This window comes from Pterocles gutturalis, unplaced genomic scaffold (genome assembly GCF_000699245.1).
Source record: "Pterocles gutturalis isolate BGI_N339 unplaced genomic scaffold, ASM69924v1 scaffold26322, whole genome shotgun sequence".
Taxonomy (NCBI): Eukaryota; Metazoa; Chordata; class Aves; order Pterocliformes; family Pteroclidae; genus Pterocles; species Pterocles gutturalis.
Window position 1 is genome coordinate 61,326 of NW_010113566.1, and position 17,840 is coordinate 79,165.

Sequence of the window (17,840 nt, forward strand, 5' to 3'; positions counted from 1 at the left end):
GGGTTAGTATTCCAGTAAATAGCAAATCCTCTGTTCTGAAGTGGAATATGATTCAAGTTTAGGACCTAGCTTTACCTTGAGTAATTTGCATTATTTCACCTGGAAAATTCTAACTTACATACTCAACACTAGCTTTATGGCATAGTAAGTGTTGCTTAAGCTAGGGTGAATCAAAGGGAAAACATTCATTTTCCATACCCTTCTCAACCTAAGGAAGTCTTATTAACCATATTTTCTTTCTTTAATACTGAATTTTAATAAGTTTTTTTCATTTGAGGGGGAAAAAAATAAAAAAAAAAAAGACACAAATTTGTTTCATACACACAGTAGAGAGAAAAGTTTCCAAAGTTCCAAGTAAGCACTGAATGCTGCGTTCAATATCACAAAAGTTAGGCATGTTTGATAGCTTTACAGATCAAGGGGAAAAAAATTAGTAAAAAGGCACATTATTTTTTTTTTCTTACTTATTCACTATGATATGTATGATGGCATTACAAAGTGACTTACTTCTCCAGAGGGGACCACTCTCCATCAGATAAGGGGTAATGATCTTTTGAGTGATAAATCAAAGATTCTTTTTGTTCATCACCTTTTGGTGATGAATTTGATGATCCTCTGTGGAGATACATGAGACATTAAGTCAGCTACAAGAAATCTGCATTACTAATTCTGTTAGAAAAGTTACCTATATGTTATTAGAAGTCCAAGATCAAAAGAAAAAAGCATATAGCTTAAATAATTGTTTGCAACACACCATTATGTAATTTTAAATGTATATAAACCTATTAATACTTGAAAAACTTTAAAAATCTACTATTCTTGACACATAGAAAGTTAACACTGAAGAAGTCACAATAGCATAAATAGTATTTAAGCAGTTACGGTTGACCTACCCCACTTGCACAAGTCTTTCATTTGAAGACAGTCTAGAATGTGTTAAATACTAAACCCTAAAAATATCTTAATAGCTCCACTTCTTATTCAGTAGTATTATTCTTATGAAACTTGATGATGACAGCTTGATTTAAGAGCTGCTGAGACTCTACATCCTTTGTATTTGTAAACTAAGCTAACTGTGATAGAAATGTTTCATACCATCTTTGTATTCAGTGCCAAGTATCTCCAAAAGAAGAAAAAGGTATAATTGAACAATTAAGTAAACACATTAAAAAATGTTATTACAGACAGGTCCTTAATATTATGACTTCAGAGGTGAGCAAGATGGCACACAGGTGGTACTGAACAAATTTTATTCACAAGGAATTATTGATGTGAATCGATATCGATTACCAAATGAGCTCATATGAAGCATCAAAAAAATCAAATTTCATCTTTAAGTGGATAAATTTGAAGGTTAGAAATCCAAACGTAGTCAAAGATTATCAAAAATAAGATGGGAAAATCAGTATGCATCAACTTATAACTTTGACTTGCACTATGAATTCGAAGCCATTTATCTTGCAACATTCGTAAACAGTGCTACAACTTCTCATCCTTATTCACTTCATACATGGTCTAAATAAATATGTAAGATTTTAGACACAGATAACTACTTTAACTCTTTAATACCTCTAGCACTGGCAAAATAATGCCCTCTAAGTGTACACTCTGTAATCTCAGTCCTCCTGGTTTTATTTCAGGTTAAGTCAAGCACTACTAACATACCTAAACCATAGGTAGAAAAGACAAAGGACATTTTTAAAAATGCTGCATAAACATTTGGAAACAGATTTTCCCAAGGAACAGGAAACAGCTTGTTTTCCACTTTATAAGAATAGAATTAGATAAGACATTACATACTGGTACCTGTGGCTGAATTTTTGACCTTCCTCTTGGAACATCAGCCTCCCTTTTCCTTTCCCAGTTTCAATCTGAAATCTGAAGCTATGTCTAATAATAGTTAAGTTGCTATTTCTTCCCCCTGCCAGCCCGGAGGTACACATTTATAACTTTAAAAAAAACCCCAACAAAACAAACTTACTTATATCACCTTACATCCCCACAGGGCATGAAAAGAAAGCTTATGAACTTTTTTTCCACAACCATATCTTTAGCTAGGAAGAAAACAGTGTATGCCTATTGCAAGGCATTTTATTTCCTGCCTTGGTAGCCCACTGGAATGACTGTATATGAACTCTGCTAAGAGAAATATAGCCACAAACCTACTGTCTCTGGGCGTCCATTACTACAATGTATTTTTTCAGTCCTGCAGATACTTGCTATTCACAAGAAAACAGCATTCTTTTACAAAATCTTCTTCCTTTCACATCATAACACTCTTCTCTGATTGAGAATGCATTTATAATGCTGTTTCTGTTTATTTATATATACAGAAAAAATGTGGTTTATAAATAAAAAGCCTTTTCAATCTTTCATTCTAAAGGGTAAAAAAAAAAAAAAATGAAACCAGAGTAACCTTTATGGAAACACTACGGTCTGCTCAGCAATGACTGAACATTTGGCATTTCAGTCAAACATACCACTTTTTATTCATCTCTAGTCAAATTAAGATAAATGCTAGAATAGCAATTTGAATTCTAAACACTGGATTAAAAGAGCCGTTAATGGCATGACATTCTTAAATTCTTCACACATTTGTAATAATTTATTAAGTAAAGAATAAACAATTCATAGGTCATATTTTCTTTCTTATGGTTTCACTATGACAAGTTACTGTTGTCTTAATACTCTCACCCTGAAGACTGAACAAAAATCTTGCTTTCCTTAAACTGGAAAAAAAGGTAAAAAGGTAAAATGTCGAACTAAACAAAACGCCAATTCCAAGACTTACAGCAGTGAATACCTAAATGATAATTCCCCAACATAAATATGACAATGAAAAAATAAGGCAAATGAACTAAGAAAGCCACAGATGTTCTAGAAAACATTTTAAAATCATAATTTTGTTTGTTGTGTTTTATTGGTCATAGGTGTGACACCAGTTAGATTCACGTTTTTCTGTTGCACTAAACTTTTTAACTTGTACTTACTGAATTTGAGACTCCCTTGAAGACCCATACTGAAGGAGTTTCTTCAGTTATACTTTATTCTCTTATACCAAAACATTCTTCCAATTCCCAGACCAGATCCTGAATTTATTCAGACAGTACTACACTTAACAGTAATGCTGTCCAATAAAGCAGTGAGGTTTGTCTGAAAACTAAGTCCACTCCTTTTGTTAAGCATCCTAAGAATCTCCCACAGAATCTGAGCAGGCCTTTCCTGGATTTTGAGCATTTATATGCTCAATAGCTTTCTTCTATTACTATAACTTTGCCTATTACTCATATAAGCTTCAGCTTATTAGTATGTGCTACCACTTTACCGCAAGCTCCACTTAACTAGTAGTTTATCCACTTCAAAATACAGGACTGATTTTTTTTTCCCCTTTTATGGCTACACACATGTAAAGAATTATCTTTTCTAATGTCAAGGAGCATTAATTTATGCAGTTTTCAGTTACCAAAGTAAACTTCAAGTTACAGAGAAGTCAAATTCAGGCATTCCACGCCGCAGTTTATGTAGAGGTTACCAAACACACTAAAAGACCACTTTGCCTCATCAGAGAAATTACACTGAAACTTTTTCTCAGTCACACAACAGGTCATGACCACACTCCTTTACCAGAATGGGCTTAATTGGATTTCATGTTCATAATAACACAGCCAAACTCGAAGGATTCTGTAAAGATGTGGAAGATAACAGTTTGGAGTTTTGTTTGAGGAAAAGCCTACCCACAGCCTATTGAAACTTAGGTATTACTTGCACAGAGCAAAGGTACAAGTCACCCATTAAATGTTCAGTGATAACAGTGAAAGCAGTCAGCAAGTATTTGATAGTTTACCTTAAGGGTTGAACACTTTTTTCATCATCTGAGCTTATTTCCATTTCAAAAATCTCTTCTGTCCCAGCAGAAGAGATCTGATCTTCCTTCCTGCTATCTTGCTTGTATTTCTTTCTTCTTCTTTTTTTCTTTTTCACAGAACCTGGGGTGAATACAGTCTCTGTTTCCACAGAGTATGGAATTTCTGAGTTTGTACATGTCCTCTCATTTTCACTTGATTTCAAATTATTGTCACTGTCTTTAAAAAATTGGTCTTCCGTGGGTATTGGGGATGTTGCCAAATATGCAGGAACTTTTTCCTAAGGAAAAAAAAAATAAAATAAAGAACAGACTAATTTTTTTACTTTGGTTTGTGCATACAGGATAGTTGTCAACTACAGATTAATCCTTGCATCTCCAGTACCTGAAAGGGGCCTACAGGAAGGCTGGGGAGGGACTTTTTACAAGGACATGTAGTAAGAGGATGAGGGGTAATGGATTTAAATTGGAAGAAGGCAGATTTAGACTAGATATTGGAAATAAATTTTTCACTGTGAGGGTGATGAGGCACTGGAACAGGTTGCCCAGGGAAGTTGTGGATGCCCCGTCCCTGGAGGTGTTCAAGGCCAGGCTGGATGAGGCTTTGAGCAACCTGGTCTAGTGGAAGGTATCCCTACCTGCGGCAGGGGGGTTGTAACTCAATGATCTCTAAGGTCCTTTCCAACCCAAACCATTCTATGATTCTATGATATTTAGACACAAAACCATACAATAGCCCAGTGGTATGAGGCTGATATCCAGAAAGGAAACAAGTTCACTAGAAAGATCACAAAAACTTCAGAAAAATGAAAGTTAGCATTACAGTTTCGGACATATATAATTGATTTTTCTAGCAAAACAAATACTCTGTCAGTGGAATGTTTGAAACTATCTGCCCTTGAGCACACCAGTTCTATCCATGCTTAGTAAATGTGTTAATAAAAAATAGGCTAATTAAATCCACTGCTCTCTATTTTGAAACAGATTTATAGAAAGGTATAGGTTGGAAGGGACATCTGGAAATCATCTGATCCAATCTTCTGTTGAAAGTAGGGACTTAGGTTAGGTTACCCAGGGCCCTGTCAAGCCAAATTTTGAGCATTTCCAGTGAAGGAGAGTGTACCACTTCTCTAGGCAACCTATTCCTGTGTTATGTCATTCTCATAGTGAAGGATTTTTCTTATATCTAGATGGAATTTCCCCCTTACGCCTTTTTGCCCCTTGTCTTATCACCAGGCATCCTTGTGAACACAGTGCCTCCGCCTGCTCTATAACTACCTAGTAGGTATTGCAAGACTGTGCATAGATCCCTCTCAGTCTTCTCTAGGCTGAACACAGCCAATTCCAACAATCTTTCTTCCTATGTCAACTTCTCCAAAACTCTGATCATCTTGGTGGTTCTCCACTGGACTCCCTCCAGTTTTCCAGATCTCTCCTGAACTAGGGAGACCACAACTTGGTAGACCAGAACTGTGGTCCAGGTTTGGCCTAACAAGCACTAGGTTGAGTGGGACAACCCCACTGCCCTCCAGCCTCCATCTGCTGGCTGTACTCCTGCCGATGTAGCCTAGGACACATTTGCCTTCACTGCTGCCAGGGCACACTGGCTGTCTTTACAGCAGAGCTGCATTTCATCCAGTCAGACCCCAGCCTGTACTGCTGTGTGCGATTCTTCCAACCCAAATGCAAGAATTCACATGTATCTTGGTTAAACCTTGTGCAAATCTGGTTGGCCCAGTCTCCCAGCCTGCCAAGTTGTCTCTGTGTGGTGGCTCTTTTTCCGGCCTGTCTACCTCTCTTCCCAGTTCAGCATTACCCACAAAATTGGTGAAGGGGCATTCAAGTCTTGTCATCCACATCAGACGCTATTTACGTAAAGTATCTTTCAAAAATAAGAACTCAACTATAATGTACACACGTTAAAACCAACAAACCAACAACCCCCAAATTAATTAAAACTCACTGCCCTTTGAAGGAACAATTCAAATGAAGGAAAAGCTTTACCAATGGATTGCTTGGTGTTTATTTACATCATAACCAGGAACCTAAAGATATTGACACCTAGACTGAAAGAAACACACTGTGAAGGGACAGAGACAAAGCGGAACAAAAGCAGAAGAGAACGCAATTTGCATAGCAAAGTGAAAGACAAAATGTCATGGAGCTCAATAACATGGTAAAATTAGAACTAATTACAAAATGCCTGTTATTTTACAGGACTCATGCAGAAGATTAGTCAGGCTCTACACTGTGATCAGAAATAGTCGGAGGACTGATACTACTTTTGATGTGTTCAAAGTCTGAACAGCTATTATTTAATATTATTTTTTTTCCATTGAATTAAGAGTTACAGACCAAGTTTTATTCCACTTGATTGCGAAGTAGAGAAAGGAGAACAAAATACAGCCTTACACAGCACTAATGACACACAGATTTTGCATTGTGAAAAACCTCCAAATAAACTGATTGCACCTAAAGTGAATATCCTATGCAATCAGTAACAAATAATCCAGAATAACAAGACAAAACAAAACTAAAACCACAAAACAGAGGAAAAGTTAAAAGAAAACTGGCTGAAAAATTATGCCTGAAAGTTACACTACAGTAGTCCTGATTTACATGAATTGAGGCATGTGGTGTTATTTTGAATGTCAAGATGTGAAAACAGCAAAGACCGACCACTTGGAAGAACCCTTCTTAATGCATCAAGAGCTCAATGAGAGCTTTATCATCTATACCTTAAGCATAGCTTCAAGACATGACCAGAAAGACACGTTGATGAGTAGCAGAAATACTGAGAGAAAAAAGTGACTAAAAGCACTAAAAACAAATCAGTCCTCTGCTTTGTAGATAACTCAATCTATAGCTTTGGCATGAACCACCAGCTTTCCAGAACACATTATACACCAAAAAGGCACTCTTGTTATAAATTAAAATATACTAAGCAAGTGCAATAGCTTCTTTAAGATGTTGTACTGGGGACAAAGGTAGCGGTTATCATCCTTGCTTTTTTGAAGTTTTAAGACTGCTCAGTTCCCATCAATGGCTCACGCAGCCCATACCTATAAAAAACCCCCTGCTTTCAGTTTTGATTTTAATCATGGTATATGCTAAAACAAAACCCAACCTTCCTTTCTCTTAAGGGTCATGAATCCCTATCCCAAGTTATCATTTAGGGTCTTAATGCTTATCTTCTCCTTCCACTTTAACTCCTTTAAAAATGAGAGCTTCCTCCAATCCTTCACAGTAAGTAAGTAGTGCCCTAAAATAAAAAGTGGATCAAGCTCATTTCCTTGAAAGATTCTGATTCCTAATAGGAACAGGAAATTAACTCTTCATCTTTTACTTCACTGAGACAAATTTTTTTTCCTCTCTCCTCTATTTTCATTAAGCCTTCTGGAACTTTGTATTTAGAATTTCTTTCCTTCCGCCTTGCTGAAAAAATGCCAACAGATTCAAAAGTGATCAAAAACAAAGCTCAGGACTGACAAATATTGTAATTACATAGGTCCCATAGCCTTAGGAAACCAGACTAAAAATGAACCATTATTCCTGTTTTTCAGAGGCTCATTAGCTTCCAGCTGCAATTGGTTATTGGGAAATTAGCTACTATATTAGAATACAAGAATTCTCTAGTCAAAAAAGTTACTGTTAACTGGGGAAAGTTTCATAGATAAAATTGTTAAAAACTGCAAAAAATTATAAGACAAATTAAAAATATACCAAAATAGACAAGCTTTATTAGTACTGAGGTCAGTAACACAAGCTGTAAGAACTTAAGGCAAAAATTATTATAAGGCACTGCATTCTGTATAATTGCAGTCAACAAGAATGAATATACTAGAACAAAGTAAAAAAAAATAAATCTTTCAAATAACACTCTAATTAAAAAAAAAACCAACTTAATTTGTTATCACGGAATTGTACAAAACACCAAGCACTTTGGCAGCATATGAAAGTGATGTTAAGATTTAGTCACAGAAAAATCTAGCTTTCATAAAAGTTACAATATTGCCAACACTATATTAAGCATTTTTAACACATTACTCTGTTAATACTGCATTGTAGCCATCATGAAGCACAAGGCCCTTACATTTTCCTCCTCAGTTTCTTGCACAAAGAAAGCTTCTCCATTGTCACCCAGTTTCATATGAAGATCAACAGCATCACCATTAATTTCTATATCAATCTGTGGAAAGAGACAAATTAATGTAAATAACTCATCATAGGGGAAAGCACTTACCTCAAGGCCCACTTCACTCTGAGAGTAAACTTTGTTCCATTGTATAATCATGTCTCTTTCTCCTCCCTCCACTTCTTGAAGGAAATCTGTTATAATAATGATCTTTATTTTGTTAACCTGCAAAACACATCATGCTCTAGCAGAGAGCCTAACAACTAGAAGAAAAATTGGAAAAAACAACACAAAACATCTGAAGACTGAATCTTGTTCAGGTAATTTGGAGAGCTAGAAGCATAATTAATAATAATCTATCTAGTCTTCATTTCCTGGAAGAATGACGAATGTTTGAGACTGCTCATGTTCACATGTTTAAAGCTCAACCTGAATTGGGGCCTAGTATAAATCCAAGTCCTGAATACCACAAATTGAAGACAACAAACTGGAAGCTTCTTGAAGGCAGGCTTTGTTTCAATGGGATAGACATCTGCCACAATTATTTCTGCAACTCAGTTAATGTTTCAGATTTTCATGCTCGTGAATTTTTGGGGATGTGACATAGGACCACAACCCTTCTGTAACCATGGTGCTTTTGCCAGAGGAAGAATGTTTTATTTTATTTCATAAAAAGGTACCTGAACTTAGATTACATTGCACAGGAGGGAGAGATTGCCCTTCCCCACTTGTATGAAATAAAAGAAAAAAAAAAAACAAATGCCTTTCTAAAACCAAGTTACAACAATTTTACCTCCTCTTCTTTGTGAAATCTTGGACATCGAGTTAAGTTCCATTCTAAACTTTTCCAAACAAAATGTGTTCAGACAAAATTACCTTGTTTTTAAGTAAATCTGCTCATCTAATGGTATCCGTATAACTGCATTTAGGCTAGTTAATTAAAAAGAATTTAATACATGTCAGCTAGAAAGACAATTGACTTGCCTTACTGTAGAAAATGCCAGTGGTATTTCAGGTTATATATAGTTTAGACACTTTTGTCAAAGGGAGACCAAGTTAACTGCTTTAATTGCTATCAGATATCTAATATGTACACTACTCAAGTTCTAGTTTCCTGCTCATAGAAAAGAAAAAGTTACACCCCAAGCCACACAGCTAGTATTATGATATGAATACTCATATTCACAATCAATTATCGTGATATGAAATGGTCAGCCAAAAAGGACTAATTTTTAGATTAGCACATGAACTGCCAAGAAAAAAAACACCACCACAGTTCTAAGAAAGACAGTATCCATGCATCCTAATCCATTCCATTATTCACCTATTTATGGAGAATAAAACCATTAGCCAAAAAATCCAAATCATAGGAGATGATAAATTAGAGTTAGATAACCAAACACACAAGAGGAATATATCAAAATCCTTAACAGCTTTTCTTTTTTCCTCACCATAACTGAGTGGTTTTGATCTGAAAATCACATTTATTTCATCATTGAATACAGTTTATTCTTAAAATATTTTCTTGAATTTCCAATACAGTAAAATGACATTTCAAGAAAAAAAAAATTACTGTAGTATTAATTTTTTTCAACATTTTCTTTAAGCTGATTTAGACAAGAAAAAAAATCCCTGATTTTAGTATCTATACCTCATGCTGATTTCTGGAGACTTCAGTATTTATCTTAATTATAGAGCTGAAGCACAGATATACATATTTTGCATTCCCATACATCTTGAGACTACCAACTGATTTTAGCCTTATAACATGCCAGAGGAAAATGCACACAGAATGCAGTAATAAACATTCAACTGACTATTGAGAGAATACTCAAATGCAGAAAGGCAACTCCAAGAATGAAGGGAACAAGAAGCAGCAGCCATCCACTCAAGCAAAAGCTGAAAACTACAGTGATTAGTACAGCAGGTACCTAGAACAGATGTTTCTACTATTTATCAGCTTTTTAGAGATACTCAGAAGCTGAAATCTTCTCAAATTTGGTTCAGGTTCTCAGAAGTGTAATTAAAGACATTTACCAAGCTCAAGTTTCCGATCACTCCTGTTGTAAGTGTATCTCACTTGCTTAGACACCTGCTGAAAATCTGTAATGTAATCTGCTGCAGAATTCTTACAGAAAATTAACTTTTTGTCATCAGGTGCTCATTTAGAAAAAAAACTAGCAAGTGGGAAATCAAAACAAAAGTGAAACAAGAAAACTTCTGCTAGCTTGAGTTACTATGATAAACTTAAAACTTTCACGCATATAACTCCCAGTATGATGATTAACAAAAAAATGTTCTAACATAACTGCTCTTTTAGTTGCATTTTATTCTTCTTTTACAACCGAAATATGAAGATGGAAGTAGTTTCCTGCAGTGTCCTTTCACTTCTCAGAAAAGCAGCATATAATCCTGAGGTTTTATGATCTGTTTAAATCAATCCACCCTTTGGTAGCATACCCACAGGCAACACTGCCATACACAGTACTCCTTACTGACAGAAGTATTAAGTCCCCCCACAATAAGTCCATTTTTCAGTCAAACTTACAACCCAGTCCAGCTTACTTCCCTAAGCACAATTACTAAAGCCCATGGAAAGGGGATGGCAGGACAATCTGCTCTGGTAGCACCACAGTCTCAGACTGGCTGGACAGGGAACTGTACCAGGTTCTCTTTCAAATATGCCTACATGTGAATGAAGTTTCTGTCCCAGTTTTTATTTGCTTGTGGATATTAATAACGGCATCCTCTACTGCACATCATGCTTGAACAGAGTTAACAGGGAGTATTATTTACTATAGGTCACCAGCCCTTAAGACATGCTCTATTTGTCCTCCAGACACTCAAAAAATAGTTGCTTGCATCATCAGAAATCAGTTAAATGGCATTAAGCATTTCTTTCCCAGCATACTTAAATAAGTAAATAAATAGCCACGTAAACATTTTAAGGCTGTAAAGTTTGTATGTTTGTATTATTCTTTTTGCATAGCTCAAGAGCTGTCAAAGCTTTTCTTTCACAGTATTTTTTTTGCAGAGTCCTTAGATTGCCACAAGAAGCTCTGTTTTGCAATCCAAAACTGTCACTCTGTACAGCATATACGAGGAACTGCTCTGTACCAAATCAGCCTGATAACTTAGTATGTGGGGGACTGGGGAAGGAAGGAAGAGGGGAAAAAAGGGAATGCAATGGTATTAAAAACTTTGGTTTGGCCCACTTTCTGAACTTACCACTTTTTCTTTAGAGCGCAATACACCAAGCTTCCCAAATCGGACATGAAAAGGAGAACACTGGTATGTGCCATCTTGTTGCCGGACCACAATGACATCAATGCATCCTGAAAGGGTTGCCTGATTAATGCCTTTGTATAGCTCCTTCACAGTAACCAGGACTTGTCCTGCAAGTTGTCCTACGTAGTTCATAGTTTGAGACTAAGGGAGAGGAAGAAAAAAACAAAGTAAATAAATTTTAAAAATGTAAAAGGTTTTTTTAAATCAAATTTTAAAAACATCTAAACAGATATGCAATGTCATCTGTCAATTACCCATTATTGTAACAAGCTTTACACAAACACCTTCATGAGCCAACAGAATCTTGAGCCAATTCTTATATTACTAACAGTGTCCAGAGTTACAAAACCTATTCTTAACAATCAACTTGAATCTATGGTTATTTAGATATTCTGAAGTAAATTTTGAAGCACGCCATTTTAAAACCCCAAAGCCTAGATTTAAGTGATGCTTAATTACTCAAATAAGCTAAAAAGACAAATTCCTTCTCTGAAGACTGCCTATTTAATACAACTCATTCCTCTATCAAAAATGGAGATAACTATACATAAGGATGCAAAAATAATCTTAAAAGTCAGGAAAAGTTATGTAGAGGGTACTATATGTAACTCTTCCTTTACGGCTCTATATTTTAAAAATGGCTGAGTCACCTTAAAAAAATTATCAATGGGAGACTGAATGGGAGACAGAGGTGTTTGAGAATGAGTGTGGAAAATCAAATACGGAAGAAATTTGGTTTTCTTCCTGTATAAGGAAAGCACAACACCAGTAAATTTATTTTCCATTAAACAAGTACAAAAACCTCTTGCAACATAAAAATCACAAGCTTGTAAAAACCTTTCTTGAAAAGCACTGACATCGATCTTCAGAAGCCAAAACTGAGATGAGCAAGATTTCCACCTGTGGAAGGTGATGCCATATACTCAAAGTTACTGAGACTCTCTCATTAACATTTGATTACAATAGGTATCACCTATAGTTACAATGTATACTTCTCTAAACAGCTTAATGAAGCTTGTGGGTACCTATACTTTAAACGGCTGAAGTAGTTTGCTCTGCAAACACATAGTGAACCTAGCAACATGACCCAGTCCTGAACACGCTTCTTGTCCATGAGAAGCAGATGACTTAGCAGCTAACAAGCATTATTTCCACAGAAATTACACCTAAAGAATTCCAAAAACTACAGTTTCATATGTGAAAAGCAAGCCTTAACCAAGTTTACATGCTCAGACAATATAAGTGTAAAGAGTTATCTTGCCCACTAACTACTTTCCACAGGTTTCACAAAGTTGAAGTCAAGGGAAAACAAACCTTTTACAGTTTTTTGTGGTTGTTCATCCTCCTGACATCAGAAAATTGAAAAAGAACAATTTGTGGTCTAGGTGAAGGAATCTTACTAGATGAAAGTGTGGAGTTCAGGACAGAACACAATGAAAGGAAGATAAGAAGATTATGATATAGTCAAACAAGATAAACAAAGAACACAAAGTCACTTATCATTCTGTGTAATCCATTAAAAATTAGGTGAATGAATGAATTTTGAATGACTGTAAATCATTCAGACTAAGAATACAATGTGAACTATGAATGCCAATAAGTAATTAAGCCCATAGATTTCTCGGAACATTTGAGCTTTAATAGAAAGAGGAGGGAAAACCATGAGGTGTTCTAATGGAAACCCAAGCGCAACCCTTCCTCATTCTGCTGTTTCCTGCCTCCCACCCAAAAGACTGCTACAAATTTGTTTCAAACATATCCAAAGTTAAGGGTATTCAGGAGAACAAAGAGCCACCACAAAAAAGCAAAACACACAATACTGAACACATAACGAGGCTTAAATTGTAAAAGTTATATTTAGGGATAATATTTCTATCAAAAAAGTCTACTGTGAATTTATTTGTGTAACTGCTAATCTATTTTTATTAGCCTCTTAACAAGGTTTAGGATTTTTCTTAATGCCTATGAACAAAACCGTATTGCGCTACAAGAGTTCTTCCTCCTGATGCTGCTTTCATTATCTAGGTAATTAATCAATTATTTCTGTTGTGAGTCTTCAGAGTCTTCCTTACAGTAATGCAGGATATATTGCATTCATTCAAAAGGAAGCTACTTTTGAAGCATCTAACAGTACCAACATAACTGTAAACCGGAAATCTAAAACTACTTTCACAGACTTAGAGAAGCTATGGAAGTATTTTTCTCCATCTTAGGCTTCTCAAGCCTAACATACATTACCTAATCATATTTAAATTTTTGGGGAAAAAAAAAAAAAAAACCTTCCTCTCCACAAGACTTAAAAAGGAAGATGAGGTTTTTCCAACACAGATTTAAAACTATTTTGAAATTATCCACAGAATTACTATGCTAGGTAACATGCTAGACAATTTTCTCTTGTACCTTTTGTATAATAGGGTTGATGACAGCAAAAAGAAGACTGTCACTGAGTGACTAATGAGATTAGCAGAATGAACTCCCTATCAACACTAGTGATTAATAAAATTCAGTTTCATCTCTAAATAGTTTTATGTACAACTATAAAATTGACTGCTTGAAACAATAGTTCACTCTTGCTAAAAAGGGGAGGTCTCACTTTAATCTTTCCTCATCTGACCCTCTTAATAAGCTGATTAATTTCTTTTCTTTATTGTTGTTGATTGTTTCAGTGGGTTAGTAAAACAGATTAGCTCATGAAGAAGAACAGGACAAACACCAGGGTCATAAAACACACAGCAGCACCAGAGAGCTAGAAAAAAAAAAAAAAAAAAGGCTGGGGCAGGGAACAGATCATCTTCCTTTTGACAAGTGAGATATTTGCTGCATCTCATGGAACTGCAACCCAATAAAGGTAGCAATACCTCTGCTTTACTGTTTGAGCAACTAGTCTTCTCCTACACTAAGAGTCATCTTTATTCTCAATCTTAGGAAAAATACTCAGACACATAGTTGTTATAATTTATAGCTACACCTCGGGTGCTTACAAAGAAAAGTGGGTTTCATGTCACCAAGGAATTTTGCTAAAATAAATGTTTGGCACAGTCAGGAATAGAAGCCCCTCATAGAGTCTCCATTCCATACATTTCATTTCAGTGAACAGGACTTGAGAAGTGGACATTAGCAATGAACTCTCTATTATTTGAGTAGCAACTACTTTTAAAAATCAGAACTTCACACCAACTTAAATAGTTAAATAGTTCAGTTGATATATAATCTAGTTTTCCTCACATACATTCTAACTGACCTTGTCTAACCACAGAAAATCACCAAAAAAAACCCCACAAGACTGAAGCACTCACCTATTTTACATATACTCTTGCTTTCTTGTAGCAAAAGTTCTCTTTTATAGAATCTCAGTTACATTTCTGTAGCTCAAAGCACAGCCACTTTTATGATGATACATAAACAGCATAACCTCTTAGGTGCGAAAAAATTATGAACTTTTGAACTTACTATTAAAAACAACGTTTATAAGAAAATAAGCTTTCTATGACCCAAGTCTTAATGCAAACATTGTTTTGTACATTGTAAGTAAACAAAATTGTAGATCAGAAACTAATGTATATTACAAAGTGAACCATTATAAGCAGTAAGATAAACATGTTATTCAAGAAGGTTCAAACTGGAGCAAGCAAATGATCAAATATAAATAGAGTCACAACATACCTGAAAAACATGAGATGTTTAATTTATCTCAAATCTGAATAGAATCTCAGCTAGGAGATTTTAGAATTTGGGGGATTTTTTTGCTTTAAGTTTTATTGTATATTGTTGGAAAACTTGTGGTGAGCAGTACTGAATCCGACTATAGAGAGGAACAGTGCAAAATGTTAATTGTGTTATTTCTTGAAAATGCAATAGATATAGCCTGATCACAGAATAACCAGTAAGACAAAGTATTTCCTTGATAACACTTTATTTCATGCTTGGTAAACATTCGTTAATTGTCATTGTCCTGAAAGCAGAGAAAAGCAGAGCAGTATGCCTTCATAACCTGCTATAAAGAACCTAAAAAGCACACCAATTTCCAGTTCTGCAATTCCAGACAGAAATCTAATGGACAAGACAAACTAAGAAAGGGCAATGCAGCAATATTTCACAATACTGTTTAGCTTTTAGGTTTTATTTATTTTGATATCCAGAGTATATACATTACCTGATGCAGTCAAATTCCAGAACTCTGTATAAAAGCTAAGGTTAATGTAGCTCACTACTACTTCTTCTTCTAGGATAGCAAATTCAAAGGCTGTCAGTACCCAAGGTCTCACAGCAGAAAAACACTTTTTGTGACTTATGAGGCTCCAGAGAGATTGTTTTTTGAATGATTATGCAATACTACCTAGTTTGCAAAAATTGTTATAGCTTAATATATTAATACTACTAAGCTAAGCGCAACTGTAATTGGAATGGGAGAGAGGATCTCTCTGTCCTATATCATACAAAAGATTTTTTTCTCTAGCAAGAAGCCATTACACTGCAAAAGGCAGAAACGGAAACTGCTTTTCTTTTTCTTTTCTCTTTTTTGAGAGAGAGAGCATAAAAGTAAATACAAAATAAGAAAAGAAAATATGTACTTTGGAAGTTCAAGAACAAAAAATTCTGTGCCTCCCTCTATAAAACACTCAAGCAAGTTAAACTAAAATTATTCCATATGTTGGTTGATTTCCTCATGTTACAGCGAAGAGGAATAGAGGGGCTGTCAGAAATAATGACTAAATAGTACTACAGCTCAGATAAAGTACCTAACATGCTCTACACCACCCACAGATAATTTTCAAAACTCATTACCAGGATATGCTTACATTAGCATAACTTGAGCAGGAGGTTTTGTGGATTTGAATTATATATGTACCATTAACAAAGATGTTATTTTGGCTGCTACAAAACCAACATGTTTTCTTGAACAATTTTTTAATGTTTTTCAGTAATATCCATATACAAGTGCAAGATATAATCAAAAGTCTGCCTACAAATGTGTGTTCTCTGTGCATTTGGAGTACTGCTTTAGTAAAGGTAAACTGCATTTTTTTTTGTCTTCTTAAAGCCAACACTTTTTATACAGGTGAACCCATATGAACATGAACACTACAAATGTCCAGTTCAACAACAGAAAGAGTGCGAGTTACTCAGAGGCAAGCTATCAGATTACTCTACACAGATAACAGCTTTAGAGGGCATGAATGTTAACTATCACTGTAAAAAATAAAGCTGCTTAGGTGCAGATAGATATTTATACATCCCATTTATCTTGAGATACTTTTAGAGGACTGAAAAATAGTCTAATACCACATGATGTAAACAGTAAAGAAGCTGCATTTGTTCCAAGAGATTAGATAGAAAAACAAAACAAAAAGTAATGGTTTCCCTCAATTTATCTCATCTTGCCTATAGTTACATGCATATATATTTACGAGGTAGGAGTATTCCTTAACCAGAGAAAACCATTAGCGAGTGTTTCACTAGTTTCTATTTTGTACTCTGAAAAGATTGTGGGGAGGGTGTGGGTGGCCATGTGAAACAGGACCACTGTAGCATCAGGTCTACTCATCAAAAGCAAGCAAACAAAAACATCTTTGCTCCAAAGCAAATCCTTAACTGGGGTTTAGAATTGCTCCTAGTACAGCACAGAGCACAGATGGAACAAAAATGGGAAACAAAGTAAGTCTGTTGAATGCCTAAAGTCTTCCACATACTGTTAAATACAGGCAGCCAATTTTTTATATATTTTAACTATACTACAGGAAATTATATACCCAGACTTAGCAATAAATCTGTCAAACTCACCAAGATTCCAGAAGGAACCCTTTCATGGGTAACAAAAACACTTCTATTGAAGTCATCTTCAAAACCATCCTCTTCTGAGAAATGCATCTCAGAAAACAGGAAACTAACTTTCCACAGTACAGGTAAATGCAAAACTCACAGCCATAACAGAATGCTGCATCAGCATTTCTTCTCTTTCCATAGAAGCAGAAGAATTATGTAAATCTTCTGGTCTCTTAGAGAAAAATGTCTGGTATACTTTCCCACGCAGTATTACGATTAAAAAGGAAGTGCTTCTTCAAGAAAGCTCACACAGAAACTCCATCACCAATAGGCTTTGCTTGAAATGTCACAGCCCGCTTGCTGTCTTTTGAGATAAGCAATAACACGGGCAGACTTTGCCATATGTTTGCACTGATAGGTAATGATCTTGTTTTACATCAGGTCACGTGACTTTAGCTGAAGCTCCCACAAAAAGAAACAGGGATTTAGTTAATGATTCTTAAGCAAAGTCTACATTAGTTCACTTGGAGACTTTTCACCCACTGTTGCAACTCCACCAGCTCTAGCAGCAAAGTCCTAGTTCAGCCCGCTGCCACTCCATGTGCCTGCTCCCTCCGCTGATGGTTTCACTGGGCTAGCTAGTCACGTTTTATGGGAAAAAATTGATGATGTTTTAGGGTCTGGTATTTGGGGCTATTTCCCCCCTCTTTTTGAAATTGCATTATAATAGTAAAGAGACAATTGACCTGGTGTCAAGTTTATACTAAACCATACAAAAATAATGCACACCAA

General features: G+C 35.5%; 1 protein-coding gene across 1 annotated transcript in view; it reads right to left on the reverse strand.

Annotated features, from left to right (window-relative positions):
* Positions 1–17,434, reverse strand: part of LPIN2 (lipin 2) — a 33,745-nt gene extending 16,311 nt beyond the window's left edge. The window contains exons 1-5 of the mRNA XM_010074556.1: positions 17,067–17,434; positions 11,226–11,426; positions 7,956–8,051; positions 3,845–4,143; positions 508–615 (exon numbers count right to left, since the gene is read on the reverse strand). Coding sequence (XP_010072858.1) covers positions 508–615; positions 3,845–4,143; positions 7,956–8,051; positions 11,226–11,426; positions 17,067–17,153 — 791 coding nt within the window. The 5' untranslated portion in view covers positions 17,154–17,434. The remainder of the gene's footprint in view (positions 1–507; positions 616–3,844; positions 4,144–7,955; positions 8,052–11,225; positions 11,427–17,066) is intronic.
* Between the last annotated feature and the right edge of the window lie 406 nt (positions 17,435–17,840).